Source organism: Amblyomma mixtum, chromosome 5 (assembly GCF_055824585.1).
Source record: "Amblyomma mixtum isolate Tamu chromosome 5, ASM5582458v1, whole genome shotgun sequence".
In the NCBI taxonomy this organism is placed as follows: Eukaryota; Metazoa; Arthropoda; class Arachnida; order Ixodida; family Ixodidae; genus Amblyomma; species Amblyomma mixtum.
Genome location: NC_143016.1, coordinates 7,759,048 through 7,783,227, shown reverse-complemented (window position 1 = coordinate 7,783,227; position 24,180 = coordinate 7,759,048). Strand labels below are relative to the sequence as shown.

At 43.6% G+C, this 24,180-nt stretch overlaps 2 protein-coding genes across 2 annotated transcripts; one reads left to right on the top strand and one right to left on the bottom strand.

Annotated features, from left to right (window-relative positions):
- Positions 1-1,352: 1,352 nt before the first annotated feature.
- On the bottom strand, positions 1,353-5,652 carry LOC149341247 (BPTF-associated chromatin complex component 1). The gene is made up of 5 exons (XM_089543227.1): positions 5,496-5,652; positions 5,072-5,166; positions 4,464-4,565; positions 3,203-3,348; positions 1,353-1,530 (listed from the first exon to the last, which is right to left on the bottom strand). The coding sequence occupies exons 1-5, from the start codon at positions 5,517-5,519 to the stop codon at positions 1,436-1,438; spliced, it is 462 nt and encodes a 153-aa protein (XP_089399353.1). The 5' UTR covers positions 5,520-5,652; the 3' UTR covers positions 1,353-1,435.
- A 132-nt stretch (positions 5,653-5,784) lies between these two features.
- LOC149341246 (uncharacterized) lies at positions 5,785-22,955 on the top strand. The gene is made up of 8 exons (XM_089543226.1): positions 5,785-5,884; positions 9,344-9,553; positions 9,710-9,778; positions 12,907-12,991; positions 13,406-13,506; positions 16,118-16,188; positions 19,508-19,566; positions 22,578-22,955. Exons 1-8 carry the CDS (start codon positions 5,864-5,866, stop codon positions 22,658-22,660), a joined length of 699 nt encoding a protein of 232 aa, XP_089399352.1. The 5' UTR covers positions 5,785-5,863; the 3' UTR covers positions 22,661-22,955.
- Positions 22,956-24,180: the final 1,225 nt, after the last annotated feature.

Sequence of the window (24,180 nt, the reverse complement as noted above, 5' to 3'; positions counted from 1 at the left end):
CTCTATGCCTGAGGAACTATTCAAAGCACTCAGTTGGGAGACGCAGCGTTAGGGCACCGAGTTCGGAAAAACCTCCAATCTACTCGTGACAGTGTCCTCTGCAGTAACTTGGGATGTGAAATGCAGTGACTGACTGAGGATCTAACAGGCATAATATGACAAGTGTAGTAATTATTAATCTGAAGAAGAATAAGGACCGCTGCCTGGCGAGAAAACAAGGTACTGGGAGTAGTGGAAGAGTTCATCAAGGTGATGAGAAAGAAATTAGTGAAAAAAAAAAAAATTACAGGCTTAACTTGGTTAAGCCTGGAGAATGCGAAGCATCATCGTGTCGCGTAATTTGGAGGCGCACAACCACAGCGACGGCGCGAGGTGGGCCCCCGTTTCTCCACTGTCGTGACGTCATCGTGTCACGTGGTGTGACGTCATGTATCACGTGATTTGGAGGCGCACAACCACAGCGACGGCGCAAGGTGGGCCCCCGTTTCTCCACTGTCGTGACGTCATTGTGTCACGTGGTGTGACGTCATGTATCACGTGATTTGGAGGCGCATAACCACGGTGAAGGGCTGAAGTGGTAGCTAAAGTAGTATGCTTCGCATAAAAATGGCAGAATTGCATTTGGCAAGCACTCTAAAGCTATGAATGGCAGCTTACCAACATCCGAACTGCAAAGGAGGATCACGATATTAGCCTGAGAGGTACTAGCTTGGAGGCTAAATAAAAACTTTAAATGAAAGAGTGGCAAGACTGGGAAGTAAAATGAGAGGCGCAACATTAAAAATGGGAAGACTGGTGTGGACGTGGGAAGAGTGACGAGGGTTGCGCGAGAGAACACCAGTGGTCTCTTAGAGCAGGAAAGGCTCGTGTGGAGTTACGAGTATGGGAACCCTCCTGGCACAGGGTGTCAAGTGGGGTATACAGAACTGGCAGAGTGACTATATACATCTGCTTGCATATAGTAGTACTACACTCGGTATATTCCTGAGCATACACTGCCTGTCTTCATATCTCTTTTTGGAACCTCGCTCATAAATTGAGACATTGTACTAAGCACACTGTCATACCACAAAATAAATGTTTGATGTGATCACCATTATTACTTGCAGCAATCCCAATACATACACAAGACACTATGCTGCAAGGCTGTCAACAACACATACAAGACAGTGCACAACTGCCTGCTCTATAAAAGGAAGCTTTTCCAGAAAGTCAGAGGTTCTTTAAAAGCAGCATCTACGTTAACACATGAATTATTTTCACAACATGGTGCCCCGAAGACAAGTTTCCTTGAATATGCACATGAATGTCGAGTTCTTCACTCACAGGAAAAAATGAAAGAAAAGTCGGAATTGCAACTGCAATGGTCAATGTATTTCATTCAAATGAAGACATGATTCGTTTTGAGTGTGACAACATGATGATGGGTGTAACTTTAGGAGGAGCTGTCGTAGTCAAGTTTTCCAGTTCCACCAAGGCCTTCGACATCTACCTCTGTCTCCGTTGCATTGAGCATATTTAGGGTTATATCTGCACAGGAGATAAAGAAGAGAAGCGATCAAACACTGCTTAGATTTAAAGACTGTACTAAGAACCATGACACACAACACCACGTAAACAATCAAAACTTAACAAATCAGTCAGTAGTAATTACTGGGGATGTAATCAAACCTCAATATTCTCATTTGAACATGGCATGGGCGTCAGAGTATGCATTGTGATATTCTTTTTGCAGTTTTCTAGCTTGCACATTGCACAAGCCAACAGAAAAAATTTTAGAGGCATGCAATGATAATTCAGTAGCAGTGTGCATGACGTCTCAGGCAGATGCTAAGGTGAGTGCTACACTTGCTTGTATGGTTATGCCTCAAGCTTTAAGGCCCATTTAACTTTCAATTAGAACGCATTCAATGGGAAGTTGAAGGAGTTTTGCTAGAAAGCAAGAGGCACAACATTTAAGGCTTCTTACAAATGCATGATTAGTTTGTAGCAGCTTTTTAAATTTTCTTTACGTCTGCATTGGCTTGCCTTTTTGTTTTATCATTGCTTTCTTTTCTTCAATTTCTAGGAATGACCTAGTTCAAGAAGCATCCTTTTTGATACAAAAGAATTACGTTTCCAATGCAAACTTTCTTGCTAACTATGCAGTCAAATGTTTCAGAAGGCATGTCAAGTATGTAACTATTACAGAAACACGTGTTGCAGACATAACACATGATCCTTTAATGCCACTCCTAGCCATTGAGTTTGCTGCTACAGAGCTGAAAATATTCAGTTACCGTAAACCGTGTTGTGCAGTTTTAAGTCTTTGCTTACAATTAATGTTGCAAAAAGCCATGAAATATACTAGGCTAAGGAGATTGTTGTGGATTCAAAAGATGTACATAATTTTTTAGAAACAACAATTGCATATAAACTGTGCTAAGATGGTTTGGTTTGTTGGGGTTTAACGTCCCAAAGCGACTGAGGCTATGAGAGACGCCGTTGTTGATTGGAAAACGTTTATTGTCAGCACTGAGCCCTAGTGGGCATTATACTAGGTGGCTTCGAGCCCATGGCTCTTGGCGACCTTGTGAGCCCACTCAGTGGCCCGGACTTGCGTCAACGGGTCTGAGCTGGCCAGTATAGCCTCCCACCGCTCTAGAGAAGGGACTGGTAGTAGGTCCGCCGGTGGCGGCGCCTTTTTGCAGCTCCATAAAATGTGGTCATATCCGGCTATCTCGCCGCATTGTTTGCAAGTAGCGTTGTATTGTGTTGGATACATGTGTGCTAGTCTCGACGGGCTAAAGAAGGCTCGCGTCTGGAGCCGACGCCACGTTACCTCCTGGCTTTTGTCGAGCTTTTTGTCTGGTGGCGGACGCCGTAGTGAAGGGCTCTGGAAATTTCGACCACCTGGGGTTCTTTAACGTGCGCTGACATCGCACAGTACACGGGCGTCTAGAATTTCGCCTCCATCGAAATTCTGCCGCCGCAGCCGAGATTGAACACGTGTCTTTCGGGTCAGCAGCCGACCGCTGTAACCACTGAGCCACCGCGGCGGGGCAAACTGTGCTAAGAGACAGTTGCAGTTTGAACTATTACTGGTCTATTCAGTATGCAGCAAAACCAGCCTAAAGGCTAGAGCTGGTTTTGAATTTTCTTGTTCAAAACATGGCAGCATTAACAAGCTTGTGTTCACTGTTCTCCTCGGCTAGGAACTCACCTGCGGACTTGGTAGGGGCTTGGAGGCCAGCCGCCAAAGTGGGCTGAGGGGGTGGCGGAGCCGCTTCTGCCTTTGGAGGCGCTTTTTTGATGGGAATGCCTGCCTCCTCATAAGCCTTCCGCTTCATGCTGTTCTTAATTTGGCTGCTGCAAGGTACCATAAAAAGCACACACAGGACTTGCATTGGAAATCACTGGGTCCTAGCGCTCAAACTCTGAGCACTATGCGACCTCTAAAACATGTAACTTTCACAATCAATGCACAGTGTGTTAACCAATACTGACACTCCAAGTTTGGTGCAGGATGCACATTAATACTGCACTACATAACGAAAACTACTGCACACAACAGAGATGAAGCGGAAGGCTATAATGGTAAAATGGAAATATTGCACAGGCTAACTGAGCCAAGAAAAGAAGACACTGACAGGCAGACCATATCGGCCAGCCCTTACAAAAACTGCACTTCAGCAAACTGACCCGCCTGCACAACAATGCTGCTTATATTTCCTTGCCGCATCAGGATCACAGAACATGGCATGACCTGTGCTGTGCTTGGAGCTCATAACTTTATATGATCAGTCTTTACACAAACAAGATGACCCCGATATTCCCAGCATGTTTTGTGGCGTTCTTATGCCACGAGATACACAGTGCTTTGTGGAGTTAATTACTGTTGTGTACAGGCACTGTCACGAAATGTCTAAAAATGCAAAGTGCCTGATACCAAACAGAGATCCCCCTGGATACAGTCACAGTGTAGAATGTTTTGTAACTGAGCACTGAGACGTAAGTGACAAACTTAACAGAACAGCAGTTGCCTGCAGATCCTGTTTTAAGTTCCTTTTCATCACAGCATATGCCGCCCTACAGTTACTACTGGTGTGGCTTGGCACTTTGAAAACTTGTCAGGCGATAGTGCAACGCCCTTTCCTCATGTCTAAATGAAGTCACAGTTAAGGCTAGTGGCTCTTTCTAGCGCAATAAATGGCTCAGACGCAAATGTCGCATGCCGATGGAGATATCTGCATTGCAGAAAGCTCAAGACATATTTCTGCTCTGTTAGTGCAGTGCGTTGGCCAGGGACAATTACGATTTCTTTTACAAGAACAAGAAAGGAACGCAGTGCAGCAAACAACACGATTTACAATGCACCGCAAGAATAGAAGAAGCAGCAGGTATGAGGGCATATGTGTGCTTGGGACTCGGGAGACTTAGGCACACAGGAGTGAAACGCTCGCTGCCGGCAGAAATGAACTTACATGGTGCGATTCTTTATGTGATCGCTAAGCTTATTCAGGTCGTCTCCAAAGCGCTTCACTGCGCTGCGCAGCATCTCGACTTCGTCATCAGTCCACTTGCCCCTGCGTGGGCGTTACCAACTCAGATTCATGCACCACTGCTGGCTCCGATGTCAACGACCTGTTAGGTCTTGATACAAGACCGTCAGCACATGCGACGGTTTCACTAGCCACGTGAGGCGGCAAATGTTTAACGCAGCTATTCTCACGGAGCACATGTTGTCGGTATTGCGCTACACTAAATGAACATGTTTGAAAACCATACGACTTATGCGCGCTTACTAGTTAAATCAGAACCTTTTCAGGAACAAAACTTCCCAATTAAATTTTTAATTGCAGTCGTTGTTCGCTGACTCTCTGCGCTTTATCAACCAATAAGTGCACTACACAACGCTTCATTACTACCACTGTTTAGTGCGTGTAGGAATCAGCCACTCTTTATCGTGGCTACGTTGACATGCGAGAACAAAGCTGCTTTTCAATGCAGATGCACGCATACGGTTTTGTATCGTAACTGTCTTCTGATTTGTGCGCGTAAAGTCAAAGCTGTAAATGTTGATGGCGCTCACCCGGCAGGTGATGGCTCGGAAGAGGAGTATAGCTGGACAGCCAGTTCACCCAGCTTCGTAAATGCAGCTCCCGCGGCTGTGAAGATTTCCCCCACCTGCGCAGACCACATGACAAATGAACATGATGCCGCAGCAAAGACAACGTAGCAGCTGAAGAACTTTCGCGTCAGCAAACTCTGTAGCAAGTCAAGCAAGCTTCTCCCGCAACTTTTTACCACAAGTTTTTACTTTACGCGACTTTTTTTCTTTTTTTTTTCTAAGCTGCTACGGCGCACAGCAGAGGCAGAGCGCCAAGCAGTCGCGTAGCCGTGCACCGTTGACAGAATCTGCTCTTGTGAACAAACTTCGGGCGCCCCGACCCGCCCCTAAGCGCCGACGGCAGCGCGCCAACTAAAAGTGAAATCCGCCGTCCTTATAGCCTCACCTTGCTTGCACTTCCATGACTCATCTTTAACTTCAACGCAGCAGGGTATCGAAACGATTTGAAAGTTGTTTACAAACCGAGCGCTACAGTCGCACTATGACTGCCGCCATCTTTTATGTGGATTTGCCTATGACCTGTTCTGACCTTGCTTGCTTTTGTACGAGAACTGCGCGTTGTACCAAATAAATTAAAAACAATGACCACTAATCAACCACCAGAATAAACTGAAGGAAAAAGAAACTTGACCTCAAGGCTTTTATGAATCTAACAAGATAGTCATTTCATTATCGTAAACGCGGTTTGCACCAGGCAGGAGTTTGCCAGCAGAAGACGATCCAATCCGTAGTAATAGCCAATTCTGGTTCAAGATGAAGGGATCGCCGAGCAAGGTGCGCGAATGATTTGTATTTCGTCCTGCAGCACTTGTGCCCCTATATTTTTTTCGTTGTGATACGTTGTATTAGTGTTGCCATAAATCCATGCGTTTTGTAGCGTGTTGAGAATTGTGATGTGCTAAGCCTGAGGGTTATCTGCGCTCTCTAGGTTCTCGTGCGCTCGCATCTTCGTGGGCCGTTTTTGTGTCGGTGTGCATATTAATGGGCAAAACTTGTGCAGTGCACATCACATACGTGAAGAACAAGCGGACTCAGACGCATGCTTACTCGGGCGCACTGTTTTAGAAGTCGGTCGCAGGTTTCGCGAACGCGCGTAGCCACCAGCTGCATTACATGTGGCAGCTGCATTTCGTGTCGCATACGTTGACTCCGAAAAAGCTGAAACGTTAGTTTTGCTTTTTGTTCTTTTTTAGTGATGTTATGCCTTTATTTCCACCGCTGAAAGCAGTCCCTTTTTAAATGGTTGGCGTTGTTGGCATTGTGCAACGATTAAAAATTTTGAATGCGTTAATCTGCACCGTTTAATCTAATAACTATGACTTAACTGTGTAATTCAAAGGTTGTTAAGAGTAGCGTGTCTTCCATTCCCCGTGGAGAAGAGAATGCCGAGAGAAAGGAAGTAACACAGTTTACAGGAAAAAGGTTGCTTTGCTGATGTTACATCTAGGCTGCCAGGCCTGGCGGCTACTGAAGAGTAGACTTCTGTGAACATAGCACATTTCTAGTGACATAAGCTGCCTGATAGCAAGATGTATGTGGTCATCAGCCAAGGTGTACTTTGTTCATGTAGGTGTTTGTGTAGAGTTAGGGCCTGGACCTCGAACGGAAACGAGGCTCACAGGTTGAGTGATAACATTGAACAACCTTTACTTGACGTTGACACCGATATTTATAGCATTAAGTCACGTGACACTTAATAGCCAACTAACAAGTACGCTTACACACGAGAAGATGTGAGACAATCCACTGAACTAGAAAATAAATTGACTGTACAACAGTTTGCACACACATTTCAAAGGCTGCTTAAACACTGAAGTACTTAAATGCATCTCAGGCAGCCAGTCTGTCCAGTCTGTATGGTCTGTCCAGACTCGGGGCACTTGACTAGAAATACAAAATAATGCGGTGTGTTGCTGAGCTCTCTTCATAGCTAGTTGAAAAGTATATGCCAAACACCCAGTGACAGTCATAAAGCTGGACCAAGTGTAAGCCCAAGCAACAGAGCTTAATAGAAGTTTTGGCTGAGTTTCTTTATGATCTTTATGTACTGGTATTTGTAAATATATATTGATCATTGTTAATGTTTGCACTTTAAGGAACATTTCAGCCCTTAAGGAGCATCATTCACTTTACCAAGTCTTTGTTGCTATGCTTCCGTTCTCATTAAGCACATGAATCAGCACTCTACAAATAGTAGAAGCTTTCCAGATTGTGAAGTGCACTTGTTATTGCAATGCTTTATCTCTGTCACGTTATCAAAAGATGAGTTTGGATTTTTTACTTTTTTGTTTGTTTTTCTGCTGTTTTTTGTAAAAATTGCCTATTGTTCAATAAACCTTCAAATGAAAAACAGTGCCTGTGTCATATTCACTGTTTCTTGCCATTTTCATTTCCCGTTTGGACTGGAAAAATCTGTAAGCTTGTACACCTGTGGCCGAAAGCCTTCGGTGAAATCTTGACTGTGGCAAATTGCTGTAACAGTTTTTGAAACAATGCCATCTTCATTTGGGCATTCTTTATTGTCATCAGAGGCATGTTTGCAGCTTAGCAATGTGTACAGTAAAGGGCTCAGGAAGCCTGGAAGCCCTTCACCAGGAACGATTTTCTGCTCGTTAGTCAAGGTTGTCACTGCATAGTATTTGAAATAACTAATGGCATATCTAATTATTTCATAGCTCAGCCATTTTGTGATTATATTTGCTGGACAGTATTGACCTTTCGATGAGTATTTGATGTAATGTGTAGAAGTAAAGAGCTTTTAAATGGCTAACATTATTTGTTATCAAAATGCATAATTTTTCATGAATGTTCTCTTAAATGTGCTTTTATAACATTTGTTTGGACTTAATTATATTTCTTGCATGTATATGCAGCAATGAGTTTATTTTAGCCATTATGTGCTAGCAAAAAATTTGGAGGACACTTAAGCCCCGCCTAGGGGTATTGTGCGATAGCTTTGTAGGCATAGCGGGCATCACAATGCTGATCTACAATATGAAATTGTATTACTGAGAAAAGTGCAAGGTGAATGCAAAGAATGCGCGGCGAACACAGACCGCGGCTGACTGTGTTGCTACCAGGAGAGAAAACTGATTTTTTCAGTCATAGTCACTGTGCACGCTTGTCGTTAATATGGATGGTGGTGCTACCGCTTTGCTGCAGCGGCGCTTGTTAGTTTTGATGGCCACCGCATGCCGGTGCCACTACACCGCACCAAGCTGTCACGTCAGCCGACCAATCCGGGATGTTTTGCTCATGGCCACTCTCACTGACACCGGATTTTCTGTATAATGGGGCCCTTAAGTAGTTCCTTTAGAACCACTGGGTTAACTTCATATTGCTTGCAGTACTGTAGAACTTTGCACACTTGGTTTTGATGTGTGTTGCTTTATCCTCATATTTAGGAAATGAAGCGAAATTGTGAATGCTTAATTGCTGTTAGATGAAAGAACAGGGCAGTGCTAATTTATTGAATTAAGTGTCGAGTACACAGTAAACATAATGCAGGAGCCAAGTTGCTATTTCTGCTTTTGCAACATTTAAAATATTTTGTCACTTTGAATGTTACCTGTCTGGTTCATGCCTCAACTGCGCCTGTGAATTTAATCGCCCATTTCAAGCAAGGCATTCAATTGGTCCTGCTGGTAAACATTTACCTTGCCAGTGTTGCGTCTTGTTCTTGTGTTCTTCTCGTAGAACAGCATTGTCTGTCTTTTTTATGTTTTTTTTTCACTGTTCTACAAGATTCCGATTGTGTTTACAAGAGTGTACATGTCTTGCCCAGTGATTTCCAATTACTTGTTTCTCGCACCAGCCACAGCAACCCTATGGTGTCGTATTAAATCTCGTACTGGCATACCTGAGTCAATAATGCCATTACTGCAATTATTACTGCATTTCTGTTCCCTTGGCATCCATTCCATAAGACATGCCACCAGGTATCTGTTCTGCATACTGAAAGACCTGCCCGTGACAAAACCAAAAACTGTAAGGGGCAGAGGTATAGGGTGGGCAGAGGGGGCCAAGCAGGAAATTTTACATAGGCGAACCAAGTTGAACCACATTTTCTAGGTCAAAAAGGTCCAAAAAATATGTGGTTCAAATGGAACCACCCCCTCCTCCCACCTGCCCCATCCAAGAGTGACCTATAAATAAACCCCTTAAAGGCTATGGTTGTCGTGTGGCATGTGCCCGGGGCAGGATGTTTGATACTTTCTGCTTTCTTGCATCCAGGCTGAAGAGCTGAAGGAGAAGGGCAACCAGTGTGTCAAGGAGGAAAAGTATGCAGAAGCCATCCTGCACTACACACATGCCATTGCTAATGATCGTGAGAACAGCCTCCTGTATAGCAATCGTTCGATGGCCTTCTTGAAAATGGACCAATTTTATTTGGCCTATGAAGATGCCAAAGAAACCATCAGGCTGAGCCCAGAATGGCCCAAGGTGACTTGCATTGCTTCTGCCTTATCTGTGCACATGTGACAGAGTAACTGGAAGCAGTAGTCACTTGCAGCTTGTATTTCTAGTTTTTTGGCATACAACTTATGGTTGCTAACTTGTTTTATCATGTGCCCTTTATTCCCAAACACTTTGATCCAGGGTTATTACCGCAAGGCAGAAGTGGAGTTCAAAGCTGAGCACTATGAAGATGCAATGGAATCATTTCGTGTAAGTGTGGCAAACTGATGCAGGCACTTCAGCCATTTCTGTGGGTAACACAAGCATATTTACGTTTGTTTCCTCATGTGCTATGCTCATTTTGGGAAATTTGCTATGTGTTTGTACATCAACCGTAATGTTCTATGTCATCGCCTCAGACTTTCCTGCGCTGTAAGTTAAGTCGAAGCTGCTTGTTTGCACTAAATTCATAACGCTTCATTTTTGCATGCACTGTAACGTCATTACAAGTAATAATACTGTGGTGGGAATGCCGTTCCAAGTATATGCCAAACTGTGTTACTAATAAAACGTGCTAAATGTTGCTACTTGTAGGAGTTATTTTTTTTTTTTTGAGGTTGTGCCAACATTGCACCTGTGTATGATTTCAGCAACTGTCGGAAGCTGCTGCCAGTGCTAGGTAGCAGGAGCTATGTACTATCAGCAAGAAATGAAACACGAACACGACAGCTCTTTCTCTCTTTCTTTCACTCGCACCTTCCTCTCTTCCCTTACAGGTGGTTCAGGTGTCCACTGAGATATGTGAGACAGATACTGCGCCATTTCCTTTTCTCAAAAACCAATTTAGCAATTTAAGACAGCTGAAGAATGGATCCGTGCAGCTCTTAGCCAGGGAGAGCCGAGTACTAGCTTCCACTATCTTAATTTCGAAGATGCGAACACTCCTCTTTGGAAGTGTTATTCAACCTCACTCGTATTTCCAATCCAGGAGCTAATACGTTGGTGCCTTTGTGTTGCCACCTGAGTTTCCTTGTTCGCGTTTCATTCGTTGTTGATAGTACCACCCAGTGGCAGGGACATGACTCGGGCCTTTATTCACTCGGCATTTGACAGTAAGGCTGGTGAGGGTAGCTTACATATTCTTCTCAGGCGCCATTTTTTTTTAGTGCGCTAGTACTAAAACCCTCCAATCTCAGATTTCGCCAAGGTTTGTCTGTCCGAAGCATCTCGCAGGTGGTAACCTACCCACTGGATTGTGGGCAACCTACCGGCAGGCTTTATAGCCAGCTATGCAAAAACACTTCACGGCAAAACACTCCTTGGCCGCAAGTGCGTTTCGAACCTGCGGCGGCATGAACAATCAGCTTCGCTGGCCACTGCAGTTGATTAAAATAGCAAAATTTAAAATGCCAGGAATTGTCAAGTAAACACCCGAAAGATCACGGAATCAATTTCTATTTCAAAGAGGCACATTGCACTCCAAACTGTAAAATGAGAGTTGGTGTTATTACTCATGACAAAATTTGTCTGTGCAGAAAAAGCAGATGACGTGCTACATCATGCTGTTTTGCAAAATATTATTAGTTGCATTTGTAATGTGGCTTGAAAACATAGCAATAATGTGGATCCTAAATTCACCTGAAACTATGAAATCACTGCAAGGTGAAGCATACACTGAGAAAAAGCTGTGATTTTGCTGTGTACACAATTGTGTACAAAGTGCCTTAAAGGGATATACTTTTCCACGTCATTAATACAGTGGTGAGGTGGTGTACATTTGTACTGGCAGCGTGGCTATTATGTAGCAAGGCTTAATGGTGAGCCCATTGGTAACGCATGCAATGGTGGGAATGCTGCAACTGAATGAATGCTAACCCATTCAACTCTACATATAAATGCTGCCGTCAACGAAAAGAAAGTTGAGGTGGAAAACATGTTCATATGTGAAGTGTGTAAGAGTTAAATGATCAGAATTGCAGTGCATAAAAGCCTTAATGACATTGAGAATGGCTGAACACTAGTAATTACCCAAGTTGGAAGGGCTGCAGCCATCTATTAGTGGTAGTGAAAAAGGGAAAGGCGGGCATGTACTTTCACTGGTGCGTACAACCAAATTTTCTTTAATCTTTTTATTGTCCTGGAATTGTGTGTTTATGGTTGGTTGGTTTATGAAGTTTAACGTCCCAAAGCGACTCAGGCTATAAGAGACACCATAGTGAAAGGCTCCGGAAATTTCGGCCGCCTGGTGTTCTTTAACATGCAGTGACAATGCAGAGCGCATGGCCCTCTAGAATTTCACCTCCATCAAAATTCGGCCTCCGTGGCTGGGATAATTGTGTGTTTATGCCTATAAGTTTTCTGTTTTGCATATTGTCTGCTTTAATATACTCACGTTCTCCACTAACGAGGCAACTTTATTTTGGAGTGTATGAATTCAGATTTCTTATTTCTCAGCATTAGACTCCTGCTACAAATACGAGGGTGCTGCTCTGAATCGACTTTTTGCCTTCAGCAAAACCTGCACCAAAACATCAGCAGAAATCTACATTTCCTAAATAAATCCTCATTTTTAAATCAATGCTATTCTTGTCATTTCTTTCACTGTACCTTGTTAGTTTTCAAAATCCAAAACCATTATGGCCATCCCGACTACTAGATATGGAAAATTATTGCATACATCAAAGTAAATGTAAAGTTTAATTGTTAAAGTTCTTTTTGATGGCGTGACTAAGACTGTGAGATCAATATAGAAGAGCCAACCCTAAATTGGTTGGCTCCTGCATTTGTACACCAGTTGCTCGAGCAATTTTACACCAGGAAGATGAGTTTTGTGCAAGGAGTGGCATATGAGTGTACTAGTAATGGTAACAAAATGTATGGCACAGCAAAACACTCAGTGATTTCTTCACTCTGGGTCTGCATAATCACCTTCTCAGCTATTGAAAATAGTGTGTTGCCGTTTTTGCCTGTTGTCCGGTGAACATGCATCATCTGTGGTTATTTGGTCCAAGTAATCCTAATGATGATTATCGCCTCTACTATTGTGCCTCAGGGCAAAGAGTGTGTGCATGCTTGTGCTAAGGTACAAGTTCTTTACTAGCTTGTTCGGACATCTCACACATTGGTTGGATTTTGTGCCTTTTGCACAGGCCTGTTAGTGAATTCATATGTCCACCTTTGTGGTAAATGTTAATTATAAATAAAAAAAAACGCTTTTCTGATTTCAATGCTGCTTTGCTACAACAATGCTCAACTGCTTCTCATAAGTGGATGGTTCTATTTTTATACGTCATGTTTAGCTTGTACTAAAACTTTTCAGTGACACACTGTGTAGACTGGTGATGATGCTTGCAGTATGCATTTAGTCTATATGCTAATCTGCTTTTTCTCCCCTGCAGAAATCGCTGCAGTTTGGTGCTGACGAACCCAAGGTGTTGGAGCAGCTGAGGAAAGCAAAGCGGGAGTTGGAACGTCAGATCAGAGGTGATAATGGCCCACTCATGGGACCAGTTACTCTATAAATTTTAACCGACAATTCTGTTACAGGAACTAACCATAACCAACACACAGCATGTTTTTCTTGAATATGGTATTATAATGTACTGATGTTTAAGTGTCCATACATGAAGCAAATGCCTTTGCCAACAGCTTTGACTTTTGCAAATTGGTGTGCCACTGGCTAATCATGACTTCAGATCTGAGGCGAGCTGCAATGCTGAGCATTCAGGATTTTAAATTTATTTCTTGGGTTCATAATGCAAAACTGTATGCAAAAAATTTTGTTGCTGCTTAGCGTGAAGTGCGTGAATTTTGGAGGGTGTGAATTGATATTCCTTTTCTCTTACTTTCCTTCTTATTTTATTTATTTCAAATGCTTATCCTGTGCTCATTATGCAGTGGACAACCAAATCCCCTGGGTTGGAGCTGCTACAGGCTTTGTTCTAGGTGTGCTGCTTGTCGTGTTCGACGTTGGGATCAGACAAGAGCCTCTCCTGGTGGTAAGGCACCTGCGCCTGTCTTTTTTGTAATGGAGTTTTCTGTAATTATTTAAGTATATAGTATATACTTGGTTATGTTTTTCATTCTGCAGAATTCGTTTGTTGCTGGTACGTATGCAAAAGGGGAAAAACTAGATTTCCAAAGAAAGCAAACACTGCACTTCAAGCACAAAGTCAGGTTGGTTAGTAGCGAGGTCTTACGAACATGTCAGTTTTATAAAGCCAACATACAAGACCGTCAAGAACGCACAGAAATTGGTCAGTTTTGTTTTTGTTGCCAGTAAGTGAATGAATCTGTCTTTTGTGCCAAAGTGAAGGAACTGAAATTATCAGTGCGATAATTTATGGATGCACATCATTATTGCTGATACAGATGCTTCTCGTGGCTTCCTTTGTTGTTTTCAGATTTAGCATTTTTTAAAGCAGCAAATGTTGCCTTATTCAGTCGTGCTGTATGTGTTGTTATTATCTACTGGCTCTAATAGTTAACCTGGGCCCGTATCCCAACTGGGGCTCCTTTGAAAATCTCCCGTTCGGCGACACCTGATTGACTGAAATGCCGAAAGTGAATGTGGCTGCTTGGATTTGCTGCATTCGGTTCTGGCATTTCGCCAATCAGGTGTCGCCACAAAGGGACATATTTTAAACAGACTTATGTCAAGATACATACCCTGCTTACTGCGAAATCATCCCTTCAGTGCAGAAAAGTGTAGGGTGGGCTGTCATAGGTGCATGTATTTGTGCTATGTTCTGTATTAGCAAGGGTCCGTTCCTGTTGAAGTCTGCATATTTAATATTAGTGAAAGGTAATCTGTCAACATATACTCACTTATCTTATATTGGTTCTTATCCCTATAAACGTCCAGTGCTGAAAGTTCTGCTTTTACGGTGCATATATTGATTCTACACGTCCACTATGCCCTAGATTACTCTCGTTTTTACTGCCAAGCCATCACTGCCTTGGCACAGTGGCCTTGGAAGGAGTTGAAAGCTAGGGATAACCTCTGTGCCGACATGGCACCTGCATCTTCTCTCACACAGTGTTGAACCATGCAGTGACTAGTCTGTTGTTTCTGTAAGAGTCGTACTGTGCACACTTAATGACACCAGAGGACAGTAAACTTTTAGTATCGCATGTGAACAAACACTTAACCGCTAAGCATGTAGCAGAGCGTCCAGCCTTCACTCATCAGAATGCTGATTGACTTGAAACTTTTTTCTGTGCTTTGTCCACTGATATCTCCAAATAATTTGAAGTTTGTTATACATTGCTAATTTGCGAAGTACAAATAGTGATCCAGCTTTCTAAGGCTGGTGGGATGACACCGGATGTCCAGCAGCCCTTTTTTCATTAGTAGTAGGAGGCTGCTAGTAAAAGCTGGTTGACGTTTTAACAGAAAATCTTCCATCTCTTCTGCTGTAAACAACTTTTGCTCACAAAGAAGTGGTCACTCTGTGCGCCTTGTTCAAAAATTTGTCTCTAAATGTTGATCTTGGCTATCTCTTTGTCACACAGTGACCACAACCTCTTTATTCAGTGATCTTCGGGCACTACCCTTCAGGCTTGGGGTTCTTCTTGGGGTTGGAAAACAGTCTCTGGTTGAAAGTTGGGCTGAATACTTTGCTTCTTTCCCCTCTACTTCTGTATGGGCAGCCCATTCTCATCTCACCTTTGTCCAATCGGTCTCTATTAGTCTCTGCAACATACCTTAAACTCCACTTTGCTGTGCTATAATTGGCTCCTGTTTAGAGGAGCTCATCGTGATCAAAGATTTATATTTCTCCTGTGTTGTTGCACAACCATCATACAAAATGATAGTCTGAAAAGAAGAGGGCAGAAAATTTATCGGCTGCTGGCCCGAAAAACGCGGGTTCGATCCCAGCCGCGGTTGCTGAATTTCGGTGAAGGCGAAATTCTAGAGGCCCGTGTGCTGTGCGATGTCAGTGCACGTTAAAGAACCCCAGGTGGTCGAAATTTCCGGAGCCCTCCCCTGCGGCATCCCTCATAGCCTGAGTCGTTTTGGGACATTAAACCCCAATAAACAAATGAACCAAACCAGAAAATTTACTTAAGGAGAAAATAATTGGAACAGCATGCACTGCACTTATGGGCATACGCACGCACACATGCATGAGTGTACATGCACCTTTGCATTACACCTAAACTTTAATATTCGGTGTGGGTAAACAGGAAAATACCGTGTCTCCCTTACAGAAGTACTTTGATTATTTCTTTGATTTATTGCTTGATATTGGATTCATTAATTCAGGATCCTCAGAACCCAGCTTATGCAGGCTGCACTCTTTCATGCTGCGAAATCTCATTCACCCTGGAGTTTCAATGATCGCTTCATCACTGCCAAATGTCTTTATATTTGATAGGTGACATGCATTGTGGTTACTTAATTGGGGTGACTGCATTATGACCAAACCCTGTGCTGCATGCACAGCATGCAAGCCTGTCAGTGGCTCTGGCAGAGCCTTGTGATAACCTGCAAGTTTGATGTTCTATATTTTTGCGTATATGTATGGAGCCAATTTAAGTAAATGTGACTCGGCTCTCGGCTACTGTGTACTGTACCAACAATAAGGGAGGGTATGCTGGTTCCAGAATCCCCTTTGGATGACGCTCGTTGTGATGGCGGCATCAGCAGTCTGCTACTTCTTTGCTCGTTTTCACAGGTAAGTAACTTATCCGATATTTCCTGTGCCAAGCCCCGCTAGGCACTCTATCTTGGAACATCTCTCAAGGCATAACTGCCACTTGCCCCAGAGAGCTTGTCAGCCTTCTCTCCATTTCTGATAGTTCTCAAGTGCAAAGCACTGCACACATTGCCAGATGAGCACTGGCAACTAGGCTGGTGGTAAATTTCTGCACAAAGCAGCACACATGTACCATTATGTTGAGTGTAATCGAGGAGCACATCCCAGAGTATTTTGTATGAAGTCAAGCCAAGAAGTGACAGTTCATATGAAAGACAACTGTCAGCATCTTTTGATATTTTTTTAAATAATGCAGAAATGCGTTCTAAAGTTTACTTGCCAGCTTTTCACTAAATTTAGCGTCTGCACTAGAGAATAACACCATCTGTCGGGCTAGTTGGTTGCGATCCATATGTATCAGCAGCGCGAACACCACACAGGAAGAAGAAGGAGAAGAAGGTTCAGCGCTCTTTACCTTCTCCTTCTTCTTCCTGTGTGGTGTTCGCGCTGCTGATACATATGCACTAGAGAGATGTGTAGCAGTGCCTACGAAGTGATGTATCTCACCTCTGATGATGGTCCTCGTGTCCTGCAAGAAATCCTTCGTTAGTCAATTAGCAATTTCTTTTGCAATTCGAAGTCAAGCCAAGAAGTGACAGTTCATATGAAAGGCAACTGTCAGCCTCTTTCAATATTTTTTTAATAATGCAGAAATTCTTTCTAAAGTTTACTTGCCAGCTTTTCACTAAATTTAGCGTCTGCACTAGAGAGATGTGTAGCAGTGCCTACGAAGTGATGTATCTCACCTCTTTGATGATGGTCCTCGTGTCCTGCAAGAAATCCTTCGTTAGTCAGGTAGCAATTTCTTTTGCAATTCGCCTTATTTTTGAAATCAGCAATACAACAGACGCATGATAGCTGAGATGTGTTCCAGTCTTTGTGATGCATGGCACATTGCGCAAGCTGCTTAATGTGGTTTTCATGATCATGTGCTTAGGCAGTGCTGCTCCAGTTCATTCGCTTTCATAGGTCAGCCATGGCAGCGTCATCTTGCCTGTTGTTGGCAATGCTGAGGATTTTAGGGCCTAGTCCAGTATGCCAGAACGGGCTTTTACAGCAATTTCTGCAGTGTCCCAACAGTTCCTCTCTACTGCCATCTCAACCTGGATCTCAAACCTCCGGCTGCATTATAGACATTGTTGCTAAGAAGCCTTAGTTAGTTTTACTGCAAAAGTTTTATGTAGCTGCATCTCACTATTTCCTTTCCTTTCCCTCTACATGTGCTGTTGCATCAAGGACAACACCAGACTAGGTCGTCTAACTAGCCTTTAGCTTTTTTGGATTTCTCAGGCTAACACACTGTATGTGTTGGTTTTAGTGCATCAGCCAGTAAAAGTGGCCGGCTAATAGGCTGTTTGGCTCACATATAGGTGCTGTACACTGCTGTAGCAGTGTTTCAGTGGCATGTCAACAGAACACTGAACAGGAATCGTTGTGTAATACTTTCCTATGTCTTCATCTGCTCTCTACCAGGGAGGCTTAAATTTCTCAGTGCTCATCAGAGACATGCAATGTCTTGAGCCAACGCGTCACAAAAACCCCTTTATAACAGCAGTTTACCTCTTGTTGAAAAGGCAGTTTAACGGGGTAGATTGGTTCATGTTGAAATGACAGTGGGACAAAAACTCCTAGCTTTTCCATTCCTGGCGCAACACTTCCTATTTTACCGCTTTTATGTCAAGTTTGCCTTCGGTAGAGATAGCAGTGATTGCAAACTTTGCGCCCAGCAGCGGTGTGAGGCATGCAGATTATATCTAGAAAGATACAGCGAATTAATATGTCCAAAATTTATTTTTTGTTATTTCTTTTAGTGTACTGTTGTATGTTGGTTCCTTGGCATGACAAGTGATGACTCATTAAAAGCACCTCAGCTGCTGTGCAACATAAAAGGCTGATATGCAAGGGTCACTCGGTTGCCAGCTTGCTTCTCGTGAGGCACAGCTACATGCCAGCATTTGTACGAGTTGTGATGTGTTTTTGTATTGTTTGGGAGATTTTCTTGTTTCCTAGTTTGTATTGTTATACCGTATAGACTCGTGTAATGGCCGCACATTTTTTTCTGAGATCTGGGCTGAAAATCGGGGGTGCGGCCATTAAACAGAGAAAAAGACAACAAAATAAATATTTCCGGGTCAAAACGCTCCTCGTCCTCCTCCTCCGAACTCATCAGGACCTCATGCTCGTCCTTGTTCTAGATGAAGTCATCCTCCGTGCCGTCCAGCTTGTTGAATATGCCTGTCACCTTGAAACTTTTTTCCACGGTCTCGAACGAAACCACGGCCCACGCTTCGAGTATCCAATGGCATACGGCCACAAGGGATGCCTTTTTTAAGTCGGTCGGTCGGAGTCGTCTGGTGGAGGCTGTTGCCATCCACTCACTGTGTGCACGGCAAAATCCACACTTAAAAGGACGGTTTACGGAGACATCTAGCGGCTGAAGCATGCCGGTCATACCTCCAGGTATGACGGCCAAGTCCATGTTAGCACCATCTTCGTACACATTTTTCATCAACACCGAACTTTCGTCCAGCAGCTCTTATTCGTTCTTCTTTTCCGTAGTCAATCACTTTCAACTGAAAGTGAGCGGTATAGCTTACATTTCCCCATCAAGGAAAAAAAAAAACTTCAGCTCAAGAGCGCAGGAGAAATCAGGGCAGCGACGCATCCCGATTTCGAGATTGCACGTGATAGGGCTTGGCTGTACCCAACGTGTGCAGCGCTTTAGGGTTACTGTACCTTTGGTAGCATATACAGTAACTATACACCGCTTGATTTTTGCGCCCTACCTGGCAACAGTAACTACAAAACGTTCGGGATTTCTTGCACCGCACAGTAGATGGCACTGCCCAACTTCCTGAAATTCTTGGTGCGGCTTTTACTCGGGTAATTTTTAAATATTTTTTTTTCCCGATTTTTTTTTTTTAAGTTATGGGTGCGGCCATTACATGAGTCTATACGGTAATCCACAATGAAACATACTAAAGCGAGGCTGAATGCCAGTGACACACTGTGACTTTGAATAGCAGTGCTTTATGCGTCTATTACTTCCTTTACCATCAGTGGACAGGAAGGAAAATTCTTACATGTCGAGCCAGCTAACTCAGGCAGGCACTTCATTCAAGTGCAGCACTGGTGTGGCAGGGTTTTGTATGCCTATGTTTCCATTACGTTTGCTTATTACCCGCATCATCGCATATTTATTTGGTTGTTCGTTTGATTTTTTTTCTCTTTCAACCAGGAATACACTGCAGAGTCAACGAAAAACGCTACTGGAGCCACCATTGGACATCTTTGGAAGTATGTGTTCACAACAGACTGTCAGTCTGCTGTTTTAGTTGTGACTGTTTAGTATTTACCTTAGATGTGAGCCAGCCAGCATAAATAACTGCTCACTAGGCCACCTTGAGAGGTGTTGTGTTTTGTTCCTACTTCATGTCCTTTTGTGCACTTGCAGCACACCATTGTGTAGAATGGGTCATTACAATTGTCATGAACATGCCTCCGTGTTGATGGTTATGGCTCGTGCAGTTTATCTCAAGGGAAGTTACTAACACACAAGCAGGACAAGAACAGAAGAGCAAAGGAATGAAAATGGCACCACGGGCGCAGTTGCTTTCGTTTCTCTGCTTTTCCTGTTTCTGTCCTGTTTGCACAGTTATAACTTCCCTTGACATGAACCTACTAGCCTGCCAGAAAATTTTACTAACACACTGGCACCACACTTTGTTCAGGCTCATCCTGTATTCACTCTACACCATGTACCTACATTACAGCTTTTGCAAAGATTTAGCATCGGTGGGTTATTCTAAAAGTTCTAAACAGAAATAAGTAAATCATATACTTCAAGCACACTACGAGAAAAGAAAACTGTTGGAACAGTGAGCTCAGCTTCGGCCGTCCCCAAGTTTTCCAACGGTGCCATGGGCACCCTGGCAGGGTGGCTTTGCCACAAAACTTAAATTTTTCTTGACTAGTTGGCTTCACTGCAGAGCAGTGGTGTAGTTAGGTGAATGGGTACGCCAGACTTTCAACTACCTGTCATGCTACCCTTTGTGCCAAGGTTGTTTAAAATAAAAACTGCAGAAAACAGCACTACAAAGACAGCGTAAAAAGTGAAGGAGACACGGGACAAGCACTGCGTCTCTTTTGCAGTGTTTTGCCTCAGCATGACGCAACTTCTCCTATAGAAAGAGTTTCCTGGATTTCCGTTTCCTGACCCTGTTCATTGCCATTCCCTGGTGGCCCCAAGTTTCTCAGAGGCGCAACAGCGCGATGCCACTTCATCGTATTCGCGTAGTGTTATCAAGAGCTTTCTCATTCAGTCAATTAAACCATTGTTGCGAAATACTTTATGGACTACTGCCAAGCACTGATTTCAGATTCTTTGCTACTGTTTGACTGTTAGATGTTAGTGTTGCTATTTGTCACGACATCCACAGAGTAGCTAGGTAGTGCTGCCACAGAGTGTGCACGACTAAGCTTAGCCTGGAATGGAGTGCAGTTGAAATTGCTGGGCCAAGCTGAGCTATAAGACTAGTTTCTTGTTCAGCTGCATATTAACTTAACACCTCGGAAAGTTAAGCATCTTACCGATGTAATCCATAGACAGTTTCTCAGAAGCTCAGATATCATGTGTGGATAGGGCTAAATGGATGTAGGTAAAGCTGTGGGTAATATATGTCTTTCAAGAAAACTGAAGAATATTTCATCCTGTAGCACAAAAAATCCTCCTTGCAATGCAAGATCTATCTACTGCCTGGGTGCTTAAAGGCCAGTGCAGTGAAATTTTACTTTGTTAGAATGCCTCTTCATATGTTGGGTACGTCATAAAACTAACTGTGACAATGGGCTGCACTTGTTAGAGAACCAATACTGTTGTTATAAGCATTTAAAAAGTTCTTTTGCTGAGGATGTGTGCACTGGTGTGCCGCGCAGTTAGACAACTTGCGGAATATGACGTAGGTACGGGTCATCAAGACCCTTCCTCAAGCCAGACCCATTTGGAATGAACAGATCACATGTGACGTGAACAGATTATGGACGACATGGATTGAAATGCTGGTGGCCAGTGCTACTGTGGTACTGTGGAAAAGTGTTTCTAAATTTTTAGGCCTGATTACCTTGTCAAAACGCTGCATGTGTTTCAGAAGTACTGCAAACGGCAACTGTCCTGCAGCATGTGGCTATCTTTTATTCCACTTGGCATTCTGGTGGGGTCTTTGCCTGTGTTGGTCAAAGTGAATCAAAAGTCCACATCATTTGTCAGAATTCCAGCCAAATAAGTGGGTACTAGTAGCGGGGTATGTCTCCTCGGTAATGGAAGGATGAAAGTAGACGGCCTGGAACAAAAGGTGATCTCTGCCCAGCTCACATACGCATTCATTTGCAGTGCTGTAACTGTTGTGTTCAGCATTTGTGTCGCTAACAGTACACGCTTGGAACGCATGCCCACTTATGGTTTCAACAGGAAGCAGTGAGCCTCTGAAACACCACAACTACGATGCTAAGTAGCACCTTCTTGAGCCAATTGGTCTGTTTTTATGTGATTTCCAGCACTTGGTGTACGCATACATTTTCGGGTTTCGGTTTGAAATGCGATGATTTTTGCAAGCAATTCCTGATGCACTCCCTTCTGTTAGGAATGTCATCTCTTGTTTTTACGCCTCTGTATTGACATAGTACTAGAAAAATGTCTTTTTATGGGGGTGTAAATTTTCATTGTAGTTGGCCTTTAATATCATCCACCACGTGCAGACATCACACAGCGCTGTGTGGAGTCTTTTTCTCCTTGCCTTCTGACCTTATGCTGCTTTTTTTATGACACAAAACAGACAAGTCCAAGCACCTATGATTGTACAAAGTCCTCATGTTATGTTCATGGCCTGTCCGGATCCAGACCATTCTTTGCACCCAGTTGTAGAGGGCAGGGGTCGTCGGAGAATGTTGTGATGAAGTGAGGGATTTGTCCTGAAATAGACGTAATTAGGTTGATACTAATGTTTATGGCGTTTAAACTGGCAAAAACGCAATAGTCATGCCATGCCGAAAGAAAGCGCAATAGCAGTTTTTCTACAGTCTCCAAGAAGTACTAAGCACTAAGAACTTTGACACATTAGAGCAAGGACAGAACTTAAAATTTTGTGTAGGTTTCCCTATTCCACCCTAAACAATTAAGAGTGCTGCTGTCAGCTGCTTGGTGGACATGAACACATTTAGCTTTGCTGTCACTGCCGCCCATTGCTGCCACGACGTGATTGGCCTTGGGGGTCTCCACTGACTTCCTTGCTGCACTGTGTCCCCTCCAACAGTGTGCTCGGAGAAGGAAGAGAAGAAGGCGCCCAGTGGCTCGGGTGACGCTGCCCAAGAGGAAGCCAAGTCGAAAACAAGCTGAGGAGGTGCACTGCAGGTGATGTCCAGGATGCCACCAATGTCTCCTCCAGAGGTGTAAACAAACCTACATTCTGCCTGTTTTACTTGAAAATTCCATGGACATTTGGTGCCTCCTGATATTCCTAGTCACTTGAGAACAAGTTTTCAAATGGGAACATGCAACAAAGATGTTTGGGTCAGTGTTTGTGGGGGGGGGATTCTTGTCCCAAGTCCTGCTTTTCTGTATTTTGTGTGTCTTTGAAATTCTACTTATTCCATTTGTGTCATGAAATGAAGACTTTTGTATTTACCTTGTACGTGCTTGTTCTGCTTTTTGCTGGTAGTTTGCTGGCATTTGTGTCTCTTAAATCTCTCGGGTGAATAATGAGTAGTGGCGGGAGGAGCCCATACACCTCTTGGCCTCCACATTGAATTGTCATTAGTTTCACAGTGGAGGCCACTTCACGTAATGCTGCCAAGAAATAGCCTGCAGCTGATTTCTTTTTCGTATTTGTGTGAGGGGGAAATTTTTTTATTCCTGTCCAGGGTACCTTCGCTGAGCATGAACAGGGACGGAGTGCTGCCCTTTATGGGGGGGCCTCATACATAAACATCGATACTGTGAACTCATGCACAGTCTTCACTTGTTGCAGCACCTGTCGCAGCACTTTTTGCTTTTCCTGCTTCGTGCAGGTTATTCCTCTAGCAGTGGCCACAGGTAGTGTGAAGCATGATCTTCGGCAGGTCAGTAAACAGAGAACACAATTTAGTTGGCTTATCGGCGGGAACATGAAAATTTATATTGATGCTAAAAGCCGCAGTTGTTTAAAAATATTGGCAACAAGCATTACAAATAAGATGCCAATAAGCGTGAACAGCAATCAGGGTTCTCTAATAGTTGTGGGGATGAAATGCGGGATAAATAGTTTTCCCCGCTTAACTGTGGCTGACACAGTTCCTCGGTGCTCCGAGAAGGCACAGAGACCGACCTTGAGCCATTGCCTAGCAACCATCGCAGCTGGTCGACGCCGCGTGCTCACCGTGTCATCTGGCATGACGTCACACTGTGCGCCTCGCCGCGGAGTCGCTGCCGCCGTTTGGTATGACGTCACACCGCTTGCCTCGTCGTTGTGCTCACTTCACCAGCCGAAATGCGACGTCGCTGCCAAAATGTCATTAGACGAAACTGCTTTCGCTAAGTATATCCTGGCCTAGCTGGGCTAAGCCACTGCCATTTTTAAGATACACTCTCGATTCTGGTGCCCTTGGGTGCCACAGTGTTTGCATTTATTTCACAGAATTTTAATTTCAAAGGAATTGCTAGGGCATTTTGCTGGTGGAAATAAGCCTCACGGTATTGCTTAGCTGTGAAAGACAAATACATTTTTGCAAGTTAGCGGCAGTGGTAACCAATTCAAAAGGACCCTTCACCTCCATTCGACTTGTTTAACATATTCAGAACATATTGTTTAACATATTCATTGTGTTTAACATATTCAGAACGCTATGCTAAAACTTACTGTGGGGATAAGTTACTTGCCT

What these genes read in the sequence shown, in the direction of transcription:
- LOC149341246 (XM_089543226.1), top strand. Translation starts at nt 5,864, where the DNA reads ATGAAGGGATCGCCGAGCAAG. An exon ending in GTTGGAACGTCAGATCAGAG is followed by an intron (nt 12,992 to 13,405) that starts GTGATAATGGCC and finishes CTCATTATGCAG; the next exon opens with TGGACAACCAAATCCCCTGG. An exon ending in TTCTTTGCTCGTTTTCACAG is followed by an intron (nt 16,189 to 19,507) that starts GTAAGTAACTTA and finishes TCTTTCAACCAG; the next exon opens with GAATACACTGCAGAGTCAAC.
- LOC149341247 (XM_089543227.1), bottom strand. Translation starts at nt 5,519, where the DNA reads ATGAGTCATGGAAGTGCAAGCAAG. An exon ending in GTCATGGAAGTGCAAGCAAG is followed by an intron (nt 5,167 to 5,495) that starts GTGAGGCTATAA and finishes TGGTCTGCGCAG; the next exon opens with GTGGGGGAAATCTTCACAGC. An exon ending in AGCCCCTACCAAGTCCGCAG is followed by an intron (nt 1,531 to 3,202) that starts GTGAGTTCCTAG and finishes TCTCCTGTGCAG; the next exon opens with ATATAACCCTAAATATGCTC.